The 18,149-nt window shown below is 51.6% G+C and overlaps 1 protein-coding gene across 1 annotated transcript; it reads left to right on the top strand.

Moving 5' to 3' along the window:
• Nucleotides 1-2,293: 2,293 nt before the first annotated feature.
• Nucleotides 2,294-2,650, top strand: LOC141030251 (uncharacterized). Its single transcript, XM_073506160.1, has one exon. The coding sequence runs from the start codon at nucleotides 2,294-2,296 to the stop codon at nucleotides 2,648-2,650; it is 357 nt and encodes a 118-aa protein (XP_073362261.1).
• Nucleotides 2,651-18,149: the final 15,499 nt, after the last annotated feature.

Below are 18,149 nucleotides of genomic sequence, written 5' to 3'. Positions count from 1 at the left end.
TATGATCCTACATGTAATTATTATGAGAGAGGAAAATATGGTTGTAGAAATTTTCATGTTACTAAATTACCTCTCGTTATGTTGAGATTGCTATTGTTTCTTTCCGCTTCCTTGCATATGCTAGTTTTTGCTTGCCTTGATAATTTGTTTGCCTATAAGATGCATATGCATAGGAAGTATGTTAGACTTAGATGAGTTTGTCACGTGTTTTATGATGCTCTCTTTGTCCTTCAATTCTTGTCTTTCATGTGAGCATCATTAAAATTATATATGCCTAGCTAGGGGCGTTAAATGATAGCGCTTGTTGGGAGGCAACCCAATTTTATTTTAGTTTTTTGCTTTTTGGTTCTGTTTAGGAATTAATAATCCATCTAGCTTCTGTTTAGATGTGGTTTTGTATTTTAATTAGTGTTTGTGCCAAGTAGAACCTTTGGGAAGACTTGGGGAAAGTCTTTGCGATCTTGCTGTAAAAAACAGAAACTTTAGCGCTCACGAGATTAGCTACAACTTTTTACTGGAGAGTGCTATTTAGTTGATTCTTTTTGCAGATGATTAATAGATAAATTCCTCACGTCTAGAAATTTATTTTAGAATTTTTGTAGTTCCATATTAAAATCCCGTCAACAAGCTATTTCTTTTTCCTTTTATTTTGCTTCCTTTACTTTTAGTCTTTATCATAAAAATACCAAAAATATTATCTTATCATCTCTATCAGATCTCACTTTTGCAAGTGGCTGTGAAGGGATTGACAACCCCTTTATCGTGTTGGTTGCAAGGTTCTTATTTGTTTGTGTAGGTACGAGGGACTTGCGTGTGGCCTCCTACTGGATTGATACCTTGGTTCTCAAAAACTGAGGGAAATACTTACGCTACTTTGCTGTATCACCCTTTCCTCTTCAGGGGAAAAACAACGCATGCTCAAGAGGTAGCACGGGGGAGCCCCCCTGCGGTGCTGACGAGCTCGGTGATGCGGTCCAACCAGTCCTCATACAGGTCGTCGACCAGGCTGTAGCGCAGGAGCTCGCGTGCCATGAGCAGCGCAGCCTGCACGTCCGTAGGAGCGCGACGAGCGTGAGACGATGAGCCGGCCGGGGTCAGCGACGGAGTGGCGGTGCGGCCATCCCGCCGCATAGAGGGGTGCAGTGAGGACGCCTGCTGCTCGTTTCCCGCCGTGCCGGTGGCGGCGTCGGCGGCGGGCAACATTGAACGACGGGGAGGCCCGCCGACAGGAGCTGTCTGAGCGACGCGGGCGGCGAGGGCGGCCCGGCGCTCGGCGCGGGCCCGACGCGCGTCTGACCTGGCTGCGGTGGAACGTGGATCAGCAGAAGGAGAGCTCCGGCGCACCCCTACCTAGCACACCAAATGTCAGATTTTGGGTTCCGGCAAAACCCTTGAGGTTCGAACACTGGGGTGCGCACAAAGATCTCTCTCTCCCTAGCTCGCTCTCACAACGATCGCAAGGCCTAGCCCGACGAACCCATAGAACGAGAGACACGAGAGTTTATACTGGTTCGGGCCACCGATGTGGTGTAATACCCTACTCCAGTGTGGTGTGGTGGATTGCCTCTTGGGCTGAGGATGAACCGTTATAAGGGAAGAACAGCCTCCCGAGGAGAGGTGCTCTTGTGTTTGGTGAGCTTGTGTGGTGGCTATGGATGGAATGGCTCCTATCCTAGATCCGATGAGATGCCTCCTACGGTGGTAGCTAGTCCTATTTATAGAGGCCCTGGTCCTCTCCCCAAATGTTAGGCGGGAAGGGATCCACAACGGCCAAATTCGAAGGGAGACAACTAGTACAAGTTATCCTGAATAAAGGTGGTCTTCGCCTGCCAAAGGCTCTGGTGGTGACGCCGTATTGGGCTCCACGGTGACCTCCGTCTTGCCGTCCTGCTGGTCTTGGTCTCGTTGCACCGATATGGCAACCTTTGCCTGATGCCTCGAGACTCCTCGCCTGCGCTTGCCTCTTTAGCACCAAAGAGGAAACGAGGACACTGTGCATGATGACGCCCGCCTGGCCCCGGTCGTCATGGCTTACGTCACAGGAACCTCGCGAGGTACCCCTTGCCTTGATCTCTCCGCTCCTCGTGAGCCAGCCTGGTGAGGCCACCCCCGAGGAGGTCTTGTGTCGTCCGCCTCACGAGGCTTGGCCCCTCCCGAGGGTCTTGAGTGTTTGCTGGTGAAGATGGGCCGTACAGGGCCACTAGTGGAGCCACGCCATGGGCCGCAGGTAGGCAAGTCTGGGGAGCCCCGTTCCCAGGACGCCGACAAGCGCGTGCACTTTGATGACTCCAAGATGCGATCCGACTTAGGAGCCGGCATCATGTTATCTTCCCCGAAGGGCAACCGGCTGCGCTACGCGCTGCAAATCCACTTTGCCGCATCCAACAATGTTGCCGAGTATGAATCCCTCATGCGCGGCCTTTGGCTAGCTAAAGAGCTTGGTATCTGGCGCATCCTCTACTACGGTGACTCGGATTTGGTGGTGCAGCAGACCTCCGGCGAATGGGACACCCGAGACGTCAACATGTCCAGCTATTGCTTCTTGGTCCAGCAGCTTTTAGGCAACTTCGACGGCTGTGAGTTGCTCCATGTCCCCCGCGCACACAACGAGGCCGCCGATGCGCTGGCCATGATAAGTTCTAGCCGGTAGGCAATCCCCTCGGCCTCTCCCTCGAGCACCTGCGGAAGACGTCCATAAGGCCGTCCCCAACTCCGAGTCCATCTTCGTCCGGGATGACCCCGCGTCACCCCCACCCAACCCTAGAGATATCGGCCCAAGCGCGAGGGCTACAGTCCCGGCCTCGGGGGCTACCGTCCCAGCTCCGCCAGCCACCATGACAACCCCGGCCACAGGAGTCATTGTCCCGGGGGCCGCCGATCCCGGCCTGGGGGCTGCCGGCTCCGACCCGGGGGCTGCCACCCTGGATCCAGTCCAAGTGGTCGTCCTCACAGTGGTAACGGCTTCGTCATGGGCCCAATCAATCCTCGCCTTCTTGGAGAGCGAAGTGCTCCCCATGGACAAAACCGAGGCCCGACAAGTGGAATGGCGGGCGTCCTCTTACAGCATCATCAACAACGAGCTCGTCAAGTGCAGCGCGATAGGCATGTTCCAGCGCTGCGTCGAGGAAGACAAGGGCATTTAGATATCCACTAGGGTGAGTGCGGGCACCACGCCGCCTCAAGGTCCTTGGTGGCCATAGATTTCCGCCACGGCTTCTAATGGCCCTTATCCGTCAAAGACGTCGAGTCGCTCGTCCTCAAGTGCGAGGGCTGCCAACGCTTCAGCAAGCGCAGCCACCAACCAGCTTTGGCCCTCCAAACCATCCCGATCACCTGGCCCTTTGCCGTCTGGGGGCTCGACATGGTGGGGCCCTTCAAGACTGCCCGCGGCGGCATGACGCACCTGCTAGTCGCCGTCGACAAGTTTACCAACTGGATTGAGGCGCGGCCAATCAAGAAACTCGATGGACCGACGACCGTCCAGTTCATCAAAGACATCGTGATTTGCTACGACATCCCCCACAACATCATCACGGACAACGGCACCAACTTTGCCAAGGGTGCGTTGGCCCAATATTGCTCCATCTCCGGCATCCGGCTCGACTTGGCCTACGTCGCGCATCCTCGGTCAAACGGCCAGGTCGAGCGGGCAAACGGTCTGATCCTGTCCGGCATCAAGCCGCGACTCATCGAGCCCCTTGTCCGTTCACCCAGTAGCTGGCTCAATGAGCTGCCAGCCGTCCTTTGGAGTCTCCGAACAATGCCCAACCGGTCGACCGGGTTCACCCCGTTCTTCCTCGTCTACGGAGCTGAAGCAATCATGCCGACTGACATCGAGTTCGACTCCCCACGGGTCACCATGTACACGGAAGCCGAAGCCAAGGAGGCCCGCGAAGATGGTGTCGACCTTCTCGAGGAGGCACGCCTTTTGGCCCTCAGCCGATCGGCCATCTACCAACAAAGCCTACGTCACTACCACAACAAGAAGATCAAGCCCCTCGCATTCCGCGAGGGTGTCCTCGTACTCCTGCTCGTCCAGCAGCAAGCCGGCGAGCACAAACTGGCCTCCCCTTGGGAGGGCCCTTCATCGTCAGCAAGGCCCTATGTGACCGCAACGCCTACTACCTCAACAACGCACGCAAGCCGAACTAGCACAAAAGAGACACAGCCGGCGAAGAGACAAGCCGGCCATGGAACACATAGCTACTCCGCCCGTTTTACAGTTAGCTGTATGCACGTATGTATCTCTACCTTTTGAAGTTTAATGAAAGCAGCAGGACCCCCCGAACGACACTCGGGGGCTACCTTTTCAACCAAATACCGTGTCTCGCACACCTTTGCAATTGTACGTTCCCCTCCTGGTTGGTTCATTCGGCTTGGGGGCTCGGGGGCTAGCCGGCTCGACCGCGCCCTGTCATCTCCCTTAGTCCATTTTGGCATGTCCAAGTCGCCAAGGCCCTCCCCTTCGCCCTAAGCCACAATCCAGCGCCGGCTGTTCAGATGGCAAGCGCAAAGGGCCAAACGCGTCGGCACGCAGAGGTCTACTAAGTTGGATCGACCGGATCGGTCCATCCGTCACCACCGCACTAAGTTGCCGCACGACCGGCTGCGCGCCAGCCAGCCTTGCCGCCTGCCGCCAGCCGGCCCAGTGGGTGTTTCGCTAGCGCTCAACTTGTGAAAAAGCCTAAGTATTGCGCGTCCCTTCTCAAGGCCCAACTCCTTGTCACATACCGGAACCCGGCTGTTCAACTAGTAGGAGGGAAGCCCAAACAGGGGGCAAGCAAGAAAAAAGCCTAAAAACGGGAAGCAAAAGCGTGAACACCCGCAAAAATATTTACATAACAAAGGGCCCATGGCCGGAGTTCATTACATTTCACTACACCCCCAGTGGGTGGACCTGCTAATTAACAAAGTTCAAAAGAAAAAAGGTAGATCGGCCTCAAGCAGTCGCCGCGTCGGGTTTCGCGCCAGCCGACTCCTCCGCACCGGCTATGGTTGCCGTGCCGGCATCAGTTTGCCCTGGCTTCTCTATGTTGGCCGCCGGGTCCGCCGAGGCGCCGGTGTCCTCCAGCCTGGCCTCGTTGTCCACATAGGCATCCGTCTCGTTGGAACTGCCCATCGGGTCGTCGAGCGCTTGGGCAAAGTTGTTAGCGAGAAGCTCTTCCCCGTCCTTCATCCCTCTGTGTTGAACTCGTCGTGTGCGGCGAACGAGGCGAGATAATTGGCTCGCCCAGCAATCCGGGGCGCCTGTTCCTCGATGAGGGCCTCTGCGTTGGCTCACTGGGCGGCCAGCTGGTCCAGGCTCAAGGCCGGATAACAGGACATGGAGAACCGCAGGGGCAAGTACGCGCTAGCACATGTCGTGGAGACGCGCCACGCGTGGATTTGCGCCACGCCGGCCTCCAACCAGCACGCCAGTCGCGTGACGCTATTGGGCGACACTGCACCCAACCTAAGGGCGGCCCTCATCCCCAACCCGGCCTGGGACAGCCTCGCCATCTGCTTGTTGAGGACCTTTAGACGGGCCTCGGCGGCGAGCATGAGTTCCGAGAAGGTCTAGGCGGCGTATGGGTCGATCGTGGCACCCGCATCCGCCTGGGTTGTTCGATGCACGTGCACGACCGCGTCCGCCGTCGTCCGCGTCTCCATGAAGGCCCCTGGTGCAAGAAAGAAAGGAACGCTCAGATACGCAAAGATAGAGCCGGCTCTCAAACCGACAAGACAGCAAACGAAATACTTACGGAGGAGGACTTCGTCGAGATGCTGCGCCTCGCACAACATGCAGTCTGTGCCAGGCCCCACGTGCGGGCATGGGCCTCCAGCTCCTTCTCAAGCCCGGCGCTCTTCTCGACAGCCGCCTTCAGCTCGCGTCCTTGTTGGCGATAGCCTTCCCATGCTCGTCGGCCAGCCGGGCCAACTTTGCCTGATGGGCTCCACCTTCAGCCGCTCCACTTCGGCCTGAAGCTAGCTATTGTTGGCAGTGGCTTGGTCGCGTTGCTGGTTGGCTTCGGCCAGCCAGGTTCAGAGATCCGGCAGCTCGGCCGCGCTGGCTGCAGGGCAAAGATTCCAAGTCAGCCGTCGGATGGAAGGAAAATTACTTAAGATTCGACCCAACTGCTTCGCAGTTGACCCGAATCTCGGGGGCTACATCCAATGGGTGCGCTGACGTGCTCCCATTGTAAGCATGCAAAATGTACCTTCAGCCAGACGAAGCGCCTCCTCCTTGGCTGCGAGCTGCGCCATGGTTGTGCAAACCATGCCTCATGGGCAAGATGACTAAAACTCCGTTCTCCGGAACATTGGAGCGAGCCAATGACTTATTGGAAATAATACATACCGATGTATGTGGTCCAATGAGTGTTGAGGCACGCAACAGGTATCGTTATTTTCTAACCTTCACATATAATTTAAGCAGATATGGGTATATCTACTTAATGAAATACAAAGTCTGAAACATTTGAAAAGTTCAAACAAATTCAGAGTGAAGTGGAGAATCATCGTAACAAGAAAATAAAGTTTCTACGATCTGATCGCGGAGGCGAATATTTGAGTTACGAGTTTGGCCTTCGTTTAAAACAATGTGGAATAGTTTCACAACTCACGCCACCTGGAACACCACAGCGTAATGGTGTGTTCGAACGTCGTAATCATACTTTATTAGATATGGTGCGTTCTATGATGTCTCTTACCGATTTACCAATATCATTTTGGGGTTATGCATTAGAGACAGCTGCATTCACGTTAAATAGGGCACCGTCTAAATCCGTTGAGACGACACCGTATGGACTGTGGTTTGGCAAGAACCTAAGCTGTTGTTTCTTAAAGTTTGGGGTTGCGATATTTATGTCAAAAGGCTTCAGCCTAATAAGCTCGAACTCAAATCGGAGAAGTGTGTCTTCATAGGATACCCTAAGGAAACAATTGGGTACACCTTCTACCACAAATCCAAAGGCAAGATCTTTGTTGCCAAGAATGGAACCTTTCTAGAGAAGGAGTTTATCTCGAAAGAAGTGAGTGGGAGGAAGTAGAACTTGATGAGGTAATCATACCTTCTCTCGAATTGGAAAGTAGCACATCAGAGAATACGTTCTCGTGATTGAGGGAGTCCTGGACTAAGGGGTCCTCGGGCGTCCGGCCAGTTGGACATGGGCCGGACTGATGGGCTATGAAGATACAAAACCGAAGACTCCCACCCGTGTCCGGATGGGACTCTCCTTGGCATGGAAGGCAAGCTTGGCAACCGGATATGAAGATTCCTTTCTGTGTAACCGACGTTGTATAACCCTAGTCCCCTCCGGTGTTTATATAAACTGGAGGGCTTAGTCCATAGGGACAAGAATAATCATAGTCATACAAGCTAGACTCTTAGGGTTTTAGCCATTATGATCTCGAGGTAGATCAACTCTTGTAATACTCATATTCATCAAGATCAATCAAGCAGGAAGTAAGGTATTACCTCCACAGAGAGGGCCTGAACCTGGGTAAACATTGTATCCCCCATCTCATGTTACCATCAACCTTAGACGCACAGTTCGGGACCCCCTACCCGAGATCCACCGGTTTTGACACCGACATTGGTGCTTTCATTCAGAGTTCCACTGTGATGTCAAAAGACAGGATTGATGGCTCGCGTTGTTATCAAGGATAGTCTCACCTCTGGAGGAGCACTGGCCTCAGGCCAAACCCTCCGGCTGGGCGGTTTTACCATGACCGCCCGTTCGGCCATTAAGCCGACGATGACTTCTCGAGTCATCGTAAATCCCCTCCGTGTTGACTCCGAATACACAAAGCAGATGGATCCGGCGGAGTTGTCGTCTTTGAACGAGCTCCTAGATCGCATCGCCGCCTTGGGGGTCGCTTCAGACTACGATCGGATTGGGCTTAAACCCGAGCAGAGAGAAATTAATTCTCCACTGATCACCCACCAGATAGCGGGAGTAGAGGAGGAGGGCGACAACTCTTCCTCTATGCTAAGGACGAACTATGTTCGGATCTCCGAGCTCGAAGAGCCGGATACCTGCCTTCGGAAAGACACACCCTGCCCTCCGAACCTAGAATCGGACGACATGCCTGAAAAATCGGTTGATATCCCGGAGCCCGAGCTATTAAGCTCGGAAGTTTTTCAAACTCCAGATCCCAAAGTGGGTCAGGGTTCGGATTTAAAGCCACCCACCCGCCCAGATATAAACGATCTCATACACATACGATAGCAGTCTCGGGAAACAGTCCACTACTTTTGGGCTAGATTCCTCCTTGTCAAAAACGAGATTAAAGATTGCCGTGACGAAGACGCGATCTCAGTATTCAGCAACAATTGCACGGATGAAGGAATCCTCAACGCCATCAGCCATCGTGTATCACACTTCGCTGACTTGGCAGCCATAGTACAGAAGTACTGCGCAATGGAAAGCGCCTGGAAAACCTAGGCAGCTCTCTGGGAACCACCGATTTCCACTCAACCCCTCGCCCGGGCAAAGAGGATGCACCCTCGCGGCGCACCAGAACCAATTGTAAATAAATCTAAGCACATCACGGGGCGCGGAACAGTTCTGTAGGGGTGGCTCAATAGGCCATGCAAAATACACACAACACCGGACACCATACCAACCCACAGCCTTAGAGCATGTTGGATACTCCGGCAAGTGGCAAAGAGCGGTGAGGGTATCCTCACCAAAAATACCCCAGAGCAACACCCCCCGGAAGATGACACCGTCAGCGTATTAACAGTCTTCGAGACTTTTGCTTCAAACAATCGGCGTAAAAGGGCTCTATGTGACCTCACCAAAGTCTGCCAAGTCGCAACAATGAACCCTCGGAACGACATGGCCATAACTTTCAATGCCAGTGACGAACCAAAATTCCGGACAGTCTGGGCACCAGCCGCCTTGGTCCTCAATCCAATTGTGGACGGTTTTCGCCTCACCAAAGTGCTCATGGATGGCGGCAGCGGATTAAACCTCATCTATGAGGATACGCTCAATTAAATGGAAATAGACAGGAGCCGCATCGAGTAAAGTAGCACGACCTTCCGAGGAATCATTCCCACTCGGGAGGCGCAATGCGCGGGAAAAATTACGCTCGATGTAGTATTCGGCACGCTGGAGAATTATCGGTCTGAAGAATAACCTTCCAAGTGGCCCCTTTCAATATCAGGTATCACGCCCTACTGGGGCGAGATGCGTTTACATGCTTCGAGGCCGTACCTCATTACGGCTACATGAAGCTCAAGACCCGGGCCCAACGGTATCATCACTCTTGCCAGTGATCCGGACATAGCACTCCGCACCGAAAACAAAACCGCATCCCTGGCCCTCGAGGCATTGTCTGAAGCCCTCGCGGCCGAAGAGCTAACCACGCTGCGCTCCACTATGGATAGGGATGACGTAATCTTGGACAAGCGGCCCAAATCCACCTCCTTCAAACCAGCAGACAAAATAGTCAAATTCCAAGTCCACCCGACCGACCCCAAGAAGACAACATCCATTGGGGCACAACTCGACCCAACGGTCGATGCCGCGCTACGAGAATTCCTGCGTGAGAACTGGGACATATTCGCCTGGCACCCTTCTGATATGCCAGGAATCCCATGCAGGCTGGCCAAACACAGCCTCAACATATTGAAGGGATATACGCCGGTCAAGCAAGCACTGCGGCGTTTTTCCGAACCCAAACGACAAGCTATGGGAGAGGAGCTAGCCAAGTTACTCGAGGCCTGGATTCATCAGAGAAATAAAACACCCGGACTGGCTAGCAGACCTGGTGATGGTACCAAAAAAGGATAAATCCTGGCTCCTATGCGTCAATTTCAAAGACCTCAAGAAGGCCTGCCCTAAGGATCCCTTCCCCCTCCCTCGCATCGATCAGATTATTGACGCAACCAAATGACACGACTCACTGTGTTTCCTCGACGCATACTCCGGATACCATCAAATCAAGATGAAGGAGTCCGATCAAGCCGCAACGACATTCATTACCCCATATGGGCCTTTCTGCTTCAACACTATGCCTTTTGGGCTCAAAAACGCTGGCGCCACCTACCAACGCATGATTCAAACATGTCTAGAGAAACAAATCGTCAAGACAGTTGAAGCATATGTGGGTGACGTAGTCATCAAAAGCAGGCACCTCGAGTCACTAATAGACGACTTATGTCTCACATTCGACAACCTCCGTGCATATGACATCAAGCTCAATCCGGAAAAGTGTGTTTTTGGCGTTCCCGCCAGAAAACTGCTGGGCTTCATCGTTTCCAATAGAAGAATTGAGGCCAATCCAGCCAAAATCCGGGCTTTGTCACAATTGGCTATACCAACTGACCTTAAACAGGTCCAAAAGCTAGCCGGATGCATGGCAGCTTTAAGCCACTTTATCTCCAGATTAGGAGAAAAAGCATTGCCACTTTATCGACTTCTCCAACGCACCGACCACTTTGAGTGGACGGATGCGGCAACGGCCGGACTGGAAGAAATAAAGGCCCTTTTAGTGAGAAACCCAATCCTGGCCGCGCCGAACATCGGCGAACCCATGTTATTATACATATCGGCAACACACCAGGTGGTGAGTGCCGTGCTCATCGTCGAGCGGGAGCAGGACGGACACAAGTTCCCGCTCCAGAAACCGGTATACTACGAATCCACTGTCCTCACGCCATGCAAATCCCGGTACCCTCATTACCAAAAAATAGCATACGCGGTCTTCATGGCATCCCGGAAGCTACGACACTACTTTCAAGAGTGCTCAATCACGGTGGCCTCCGAAGTACCACTCAATGACATAATAAAAACCCGCGATGCCACCGGACGGATTGCCAAGTGGGCCATTGAGCTCCTCCTGTTTGACATAACATACAGACCGCGTCGGGCCATTAAATCCCAAGTCCTGGCCGACTTCGTCGCCGAATGGACAGAGGCCGAACTCCCTAAAGAATACGGCACATATTCCAACTGGGTCATGCATTTCGACGGCTCCAAAATGCTGGCGGGCTTAGGAGCGGGCGCTGTCCTAACGTCCCCCACTGGCGATACAGTTCAATATGTACTCCAAATATTATACACAGACTCCGACAATGCAGCCGAATACGAGGCCTTGTTGCATGGTCTTCGGATGGCTGTCTCCATGGGCATACAACGCCTGGAAGTGCGTGGGGATTCAAACCTCGCAATATCTCAAATAAATGGAGATTTTGACGCAAAAGATCCAAAGATGGTGGCTTATCGTAATGCCGTTCTCAAACTATCGGCTCGGTTCGAGGGGCTCGAGTTTCATCATGTGGCTCGAGAAAGTAATCAAGCGGCGGATGTCCTTGCTCGCATCGGCGCCAAGCGCGACCCTGTGCCACCCAACATCTTTCTGGAAAGGCTTTTCAAGCCATCCGTGCTGTGGCAAGGGGAGAGCAGCAACACCAGTCCGGATCCGACTATGACCTCAGATTCCGAACACACCGATATCATCGGGGGCTCAGCCACCGCAATAACACCGTCGACCCATCTTATCATGGCAGTCATTGCCCTATGGACCGAACCCTTCTTGGTCTACCTTAATAGGCGAGAACTCCCCGAGGATCAGAATGAGGCTCGCCACATTGTCCGGCGCTCGAAAGCCTGCAAGGTTCATGACGGAGAACTCTACAAGAAAAGTGCAACCGGAGTACTCCAAAGATGTATGTCCGAGGAAGAGGGGCGGCAGCTATTGGCTGAAATTCATGCCAGTCTCGGTGGTCACCACGCCGCGGCTCAGGCCCTTGTAAGCAAGGCCTTACGTACAAGTTTCTATTGGCTGACGTCCCGAGCATATGCACAGGACCTTGTCCAGCGCTGCGTCGGATGCCAGCTTTTCGCCAACCAAAGCCGTATGCCACCCACCGCTCTACAAACAATCCCCATCACTTGGCCTTTAGCGGTCTGGGGGCTTGATATGGTCGGACCCCTTAAAGGAGGAAGCCATAAGGAAAAATATCTGCTGGTAATGGTGGATAAATTCACTAAGTGGATAGAGGCCAAGCCGGTTAAAACGGCCGAAGCTGGACCAATGATAGACTTCATGTCCGGTGTTGTGCACCGTTATGGTGTTCAACACAGCATCATCACCGATAATGGCTCCAATTTCACAGCCGATGAGGAGAAAACCTAGTGTGCTAATCTAGGCATCAAGCTCGATTATGCCTTTGTCTATCAGCCGCAAACAAACGGTCAAGTCGAACGAGCCAATGGTCTTATTATGAGCGGCATTAAGCCCAGACTAGTGCGGTCTTTGAAAGAATCAGACAAGCACTGGGTGGAGGAGCTCGACTCTGTATCCTGGGGGCTGCGGACCACGCCCAATCGCACTACTGGATATACACCTTTCTTCATGGTGTACGGCGCAGAGGCTGTGTTACCCTGCGACATTATTCACGACTCACCTCGAGTGCGCATGTACAAAGAGAGAGAGGCCAAGATCGATCGGCAGGACAGCTTAGATGTCCTGGAGGAGGAGCGCGACGTCGCAAAAGCCCGTTCCGCATTTTATCAATAGCAGGCCCGCAGATACCAAAGCAGAGAAGTGCGGGCCAAGACTTATAATGTTGGCGAACTCGTTCTACGTTTGCTGGAGAAGAAAAAGGACAAACTCAAGCCCAAGTGGGAGGGTCCCTTCATCATTGACGAAGTTCTCACTGGAGGAGCGTACCGCCTTCGTGACGCTTCAGACAATCGCCTAGAGCCGAACCCCTAGAACGCGGACAGACTCCGAAGATTCTATGCCTAGCGCCGAACTCTTCGTTCGTCTTCTTCTCCCTATTGTTTCACTATTTTTCCTCTCTTTTCGCCTTTTCTTCTTTTTTCTTCTTAGCCTTAAAGCTTTTGTGCGGCTAAAACCGTGCGCCTATGACGTACACATCCTCAAATATGTACGTCCATTATACCTGGGGGCTTCTGGCATAGAAGCTTATTCCTGTTATTTTCCGAGCTTCAAGCTCATCACATATGCGTTTTTTCCTCATATGTACCTTTTCTTCGCCATTATATGCATCGATATGACTTAAGTTTTGGCCAAGTTGGGTTGCCTAGCTCCTGTGCTTATGCCCTATGTTCCGGTTAGTTCGTCTAGGGCATAAAGGGAGCACCTCTGTGATTGTTACTGCCGGGTCATCCGGATGTGTACCTTAGACTGGGTGAAGCCGAAAGCTAGTGTTCTTAAGGGAATATTCGGTCGGCGGATTAAAGATGTTTTTACATTCATTCCACTATGAACCCCCAGATGTTACATATACTGCGATTTTTCTTTTTTCAATCACAGTTTGAACATGCACGTTAACGCATGCACACCCAGGGAAAGGAACCCTTAACGGAACTATTCTCTCTAGAAGACGGTTCTTACAATCACAATATAATATAACATAGCTAGCCAGATACAACTTGTCTGTTCAAGCAACTATGACCCCTACGCCTGGTTTTCACGCATACCCCGGTCTATCTTGCCGTTCAGGTATTCGGAAACACTCCGCACCTTCGAGTCTAGAGGTTGAAGCGAAAAGGTCTGCCATGACAATCATTTTACAATCCGGCTAGGGACAAATATGTCAAGGAAAGTACATAGTCACTTGGACTCAAAAATTTCCTCCTCTATACCGTCTAACAGGCTGTCTAACTTACAATCCCGTTGGGAATATTTGGCGGCTACTTCTACTTTTTCATATACCAAATTAACGGGAATTTCTTTCCCATCTGACCCTCGAGGTCCGACCCGGGCCATATGATTTGGATCAAGCTTGGTATACTATGTTTTCACCATGGCCCAGGCCTCTCGCGCACCTTCCCGACAGGCCGATATCTTCCATAATCGGGAGTGCCGCCGCGCTCCCTTAAATAGATGTACAAGCTCCTCCATACTTCCTGGAGGGGAGGCGGATGGCCATAAGGCCTTGGCAACACTTCGCATCGCCTGCCGAGCTCGCTCGTGCATTTGCGACAGCTCTTGTTGCAGATCGCCAAAAGATTCGGACACCTCCTCCTCGGGACAGCCAGTCAGCATACCTACAGACATCACTCTGTCAGTTCCTTTCCTCGCTGATTACACGAAGGAAAGTTTGAACACATACTAAATATGCCACCTCGCAGCCTCTTATTTTCCTTCACGGAGTCAGCCAGCTGGGCCCGCACATCTTTTAGTTCTTTGCCCAGCTGGGTATTGTTATCCTGGAGTTTGTTTTTCTCCTCCCTGACCCATGTTAGTGTATGTTCTCCCGCGGCCCGTTGCCTTTTGGCTTCTTGTTCACCCGCCTGCGCGACCTCCAGTGCCTCCTCCAGAGGATCTGACGCTCATGCCATGAGATATGCAACAATATTAGCATTCCTGGTATATAATTATATTTTCTCGATGGAGGGGAATATTACCAGGCGATGCCTTCTTGGATTTTTCCAGTTCAACGACAGCGGCATTCAGCTCGGTTCGACACTTTTCTAGTTCTCGAGACAATAGGTTGTTCTTCTCTGTAAGCACCTGGTTATACAATGATCCTTAAATCAGTTGTATCAACTATTTCAAGTCTCAGGGGCTACTAGTATATGATTATCATATTTGTACAATGTAAACTTACCCGTATATCTTTTGAATACTGGTCTGTGGCTCTGGCAAGCCCGTCTCGAGCAGCTCGGATGTATGCATCAGCCGAGTTGAAGGCATTGAATGCCTCTTTTGTAAAGCCGGGGTCGCGTAGACCGGCCTTCCGGCGCCGATGATTCATGGCGCTCTCTACTTCCGAGTTTGTGATGGATGTATCATCTGAATCCTCCGCCAAAGGATAATCCGGTGTCACTCCCGTATCATCCCCTGTCTTTACGACAGGGTCTGGAACCTGGCTGTTGGGAGTGTGATCGGCAGGACCCCCGGACATAGTCCGGCGAACGCTTTTCCTGATAAGGCACAAGCGGACAATGTCATAGTTGGATGTGACTGCCAAGGAGCATATTTGCAAAGCCGTACCTCTTTGATGAAGGCTCGGTCGTGTCTTCGTTTGCCTTCCTCTTCGAAGGCTTGCCCGGTGTGGGCGCCGCCCTCTTTGGAGTTGCCCCTGGTATAGCATAGCGCGCCGAACGCCTCCCCTTTGGAGCACGAGACAGTGTGGTCGGTGAGGCCGAATGAGTAATCTCTTTCGAAGGAAATATCTCCTGATTACTTACGTGTGAGGCAGGGAGAAGACCGGGATAGTCGGCGGTGATGGCCACTTCCGTGTTGTCATAGCTCGCCTGGTAGAAAACCCCATTCTTGAGCTCCACGAATATGTCCGGATCCTCTTCGAATCCGGGGTCAAGGTCCCGGTTGTGGTTCTCCGGCTGTGGGGTGGGGCTATGGAGCCCCTTGGTGATCTTTCGCCATTCCTGTTACAAATGGACGGATTAATGTTCATTAAAATTGACTCAGGGAGTAGATTGAGTAGGGTAGTAGGATTGGAACTCACCTAGCTAGGGGGATTGTACATGGAAAATCCATCTCGGCGCTTGATACGAGTGAAATCCTCTTTCTCCCATTTGAATAGTTCGGCCAATATTTTGGCCAAAGCGGCGGGGGTGTCCGGACCCTTTCGACCGCAGCGGGAGGCGTCATCCTCTCCATTATAGTGCCACATGGGAAGCCCACTGTATTGGAGTGGCTGCACCCCCCGCGCTATGGAAGTCGCCATTACCTCGACTATTGATAATCCAGACTGGGCGAGCGTCTTTATCTTGCCCATCAATTGACAGACCTCCGCACTGTCTTCCTCCTCGAGGCTCCGAGGGCGCCAGCTGTGGCTTTTCTTGAATGGAGCGCTTGAGAATTCGGCTAGACCCATTCGGACTGGGTGAGGAAGGGCGACGTCCTTGAGGGAGTCCTGGACTAAGGGGTCCTCGGGCGTCCGGCCTGTTAGCCATGGGCCGGACAGATGGGCTGTGAAGACACGAAGACCGAAGACTGCACCCGTGTCCGGATGGGACTCTCCTTGGTGTGGAAGGCAAGCTTGGCGCCTGAATATGTAGATTCCTTTCCTTTGTAACCGACCTTGTGTAACCCTAGATCCTCCCGGTGTCTATATAAACCGGAGGACTTAGTCCGGAAAGAGAGGATGATTACCATAGTCATACAGGCTAGACTTCTAGGGTTTAGTCATTACGATCTCGTGGTAGATCACTCTTGTAATACTCATATTCATCAAGATCAATCATGTAGGAAGTAGGGTATTAACTCCGTAGAGAGGGCCCAAACCTGGGTAAACATCATGTCCCCTGTCTCCTCTTACCATCGACCTTAGACGCACAGTTCGAGACCCCCTACCCGAGATCCGTCGGTTTTGACACTGACATTGGTGCTTTCATTGAGAGTTCCACTGTGCCGTCCCTTAAAGGTATGATGGCCCCTTCAATCATCAGCAACGATGCTGTCCAAGGCGAGACCTTCCTCCCTGGATAGATCTTTGTTGTCTACTACACAACCTTCTTCTTGTAGACGTTGTTGGGCCTCCAAGTGCAGAGGTTTGTAGGACAGTAGCAAATTTCCCTCAAGTGGATGACCTAAGGTTTATCAATCCATGGGAGGCGTAGGATGAAGATGGTCTCTCTCAAGCAACCCTGCAACCAAATAACAAAGAGTCTCTTGTGTCCCCAACACACCCAATACAATGGTAAATTGTATAGGTGCACTAGTTCGGCGAAGAGATGGTGATACAAGTGCAATATGGATGGTAGATATAGGTTTTTGTAATCTGAAAATATAAAAACAGCAAGGTAACTAATGATAAAAGTGAGCACAAACGGTATTGCAATGCTAGGAAACAAGGCCTAGGGTTCATACTTTCACTAGTGCAAGTTCTCTCAACAATAATAACATAATTGGATCATATAACTATCCCTCAACATGCAACAAAGATTCACTCCAAAGTCACTAATAGCAGAGAACAAACGAAGAGATTATTATAGGGTACGAAACCACCTCAAAGTTATTCTTTCTGCTCGATCTATTCAAGAGTCCGTAGTAAAATAACACGAAGCTATTATTTCCGTTCGATCTATCATAGAGTTCATACTAGAATAACACCTTAAGACACAAATCAACCAAAACCCTAATGTCACCTAGATACTCCAATGTCACCTCAAGTATCCGTGGGTATGATTATATGATATGCATCACACAATCTCAGATTCATCTATTCAAACCAACACCAAGTACTTCAAAGAGTGCCCCAAAGTTTCTACCGGAGAGTCAAGACAAAACGTGTGCCAACCCCTATGCATATGTTCATGGGCGGATCCCGCAAGTTGATCACCAAAACATACATCAAGTGGATCAATAGAATACCCCATTGTCACCACGGGTATCCCACGCAAGACATACATCAAGTGTTCTCAAATCCTTAAAGACTCAATCCGATAAGATAACTTCAAAGGGAAAACTCAATCCATTACAAAAGAGTAGAGGGGAAGAAACATCATAAGATCCAACTATAATAGCAAAGCTCGCGATACATCAAGATCGTATCATCTCAAGAACACGAGAGAGAGAGATCAAACACATAGCTACTCGTACATACCCTCAACCCCGAGGGTGAACTACTCCCTCCTCGTCATGGAGAGCGCCGGGATGATGAAGATGGCCACCGGTGAGGGATCCCACCTCCGGCAGGGTGCCGGAACAAGGTCCCGATTGGTTTTTGGTGGCTACAGAGGCTTGCGGCGGCGGAACTCCCGATCTATTCTGTTCCCCGAAGGTTTTAGGGTATATTGGTATATATAGGAGGAAAAAATACGTCAGGGGAGCCACGAGGGGCCCACGAGGGTGGAGGGCGCGCCCAGGGGGGTGGGCGCGCCCCCTGCCTCATGCCTTCCTCGTTGATTCCCTGACGTGCACTCCAAGTCCCCTGGATTGCTTCCATTCCAAAAATAACTTTCCCGAAGGTTTCATTCCGTTTGGACTCCGTTTGATATTCCTTTTCTGTGAAACACTGAAACAAGGGAAAAACAGAAACTGGCACTGGGCTCTGGGTTAATAGGTTAGTCCCAAAAATAATATAAAAGTGTTTAATAAAGCCCATAAACATCCAAAACAGATAATATAATAGCATGGAACAATCAAAAATTATAGATACGTTGGAGACGTATCAGCATCCCCAAGCTAAATTCCTGCTCGTCCTCGAGTAGGTT

The sequence above is a fragment of the Aegilops tauschii genome, chromosome 1 (assembly GCF_002575655.3).
Source record: "Aegilops tauschii subsp. strangulata cultivar AL8/78 chromosome 1, Aet v6.0, whole genome shotgun sequence".
Lineage (NCBI taxonomy): Eukaryota > Viridiplantae > Streptophyta > Magnoliopsida > Poales > Poaceae > Aegilops > Aegilops tauschii.
Note: the sequence above shows the minus strand (reverse complement) of the source record. Positions and strands in the feature narration are given on the sequence as shown.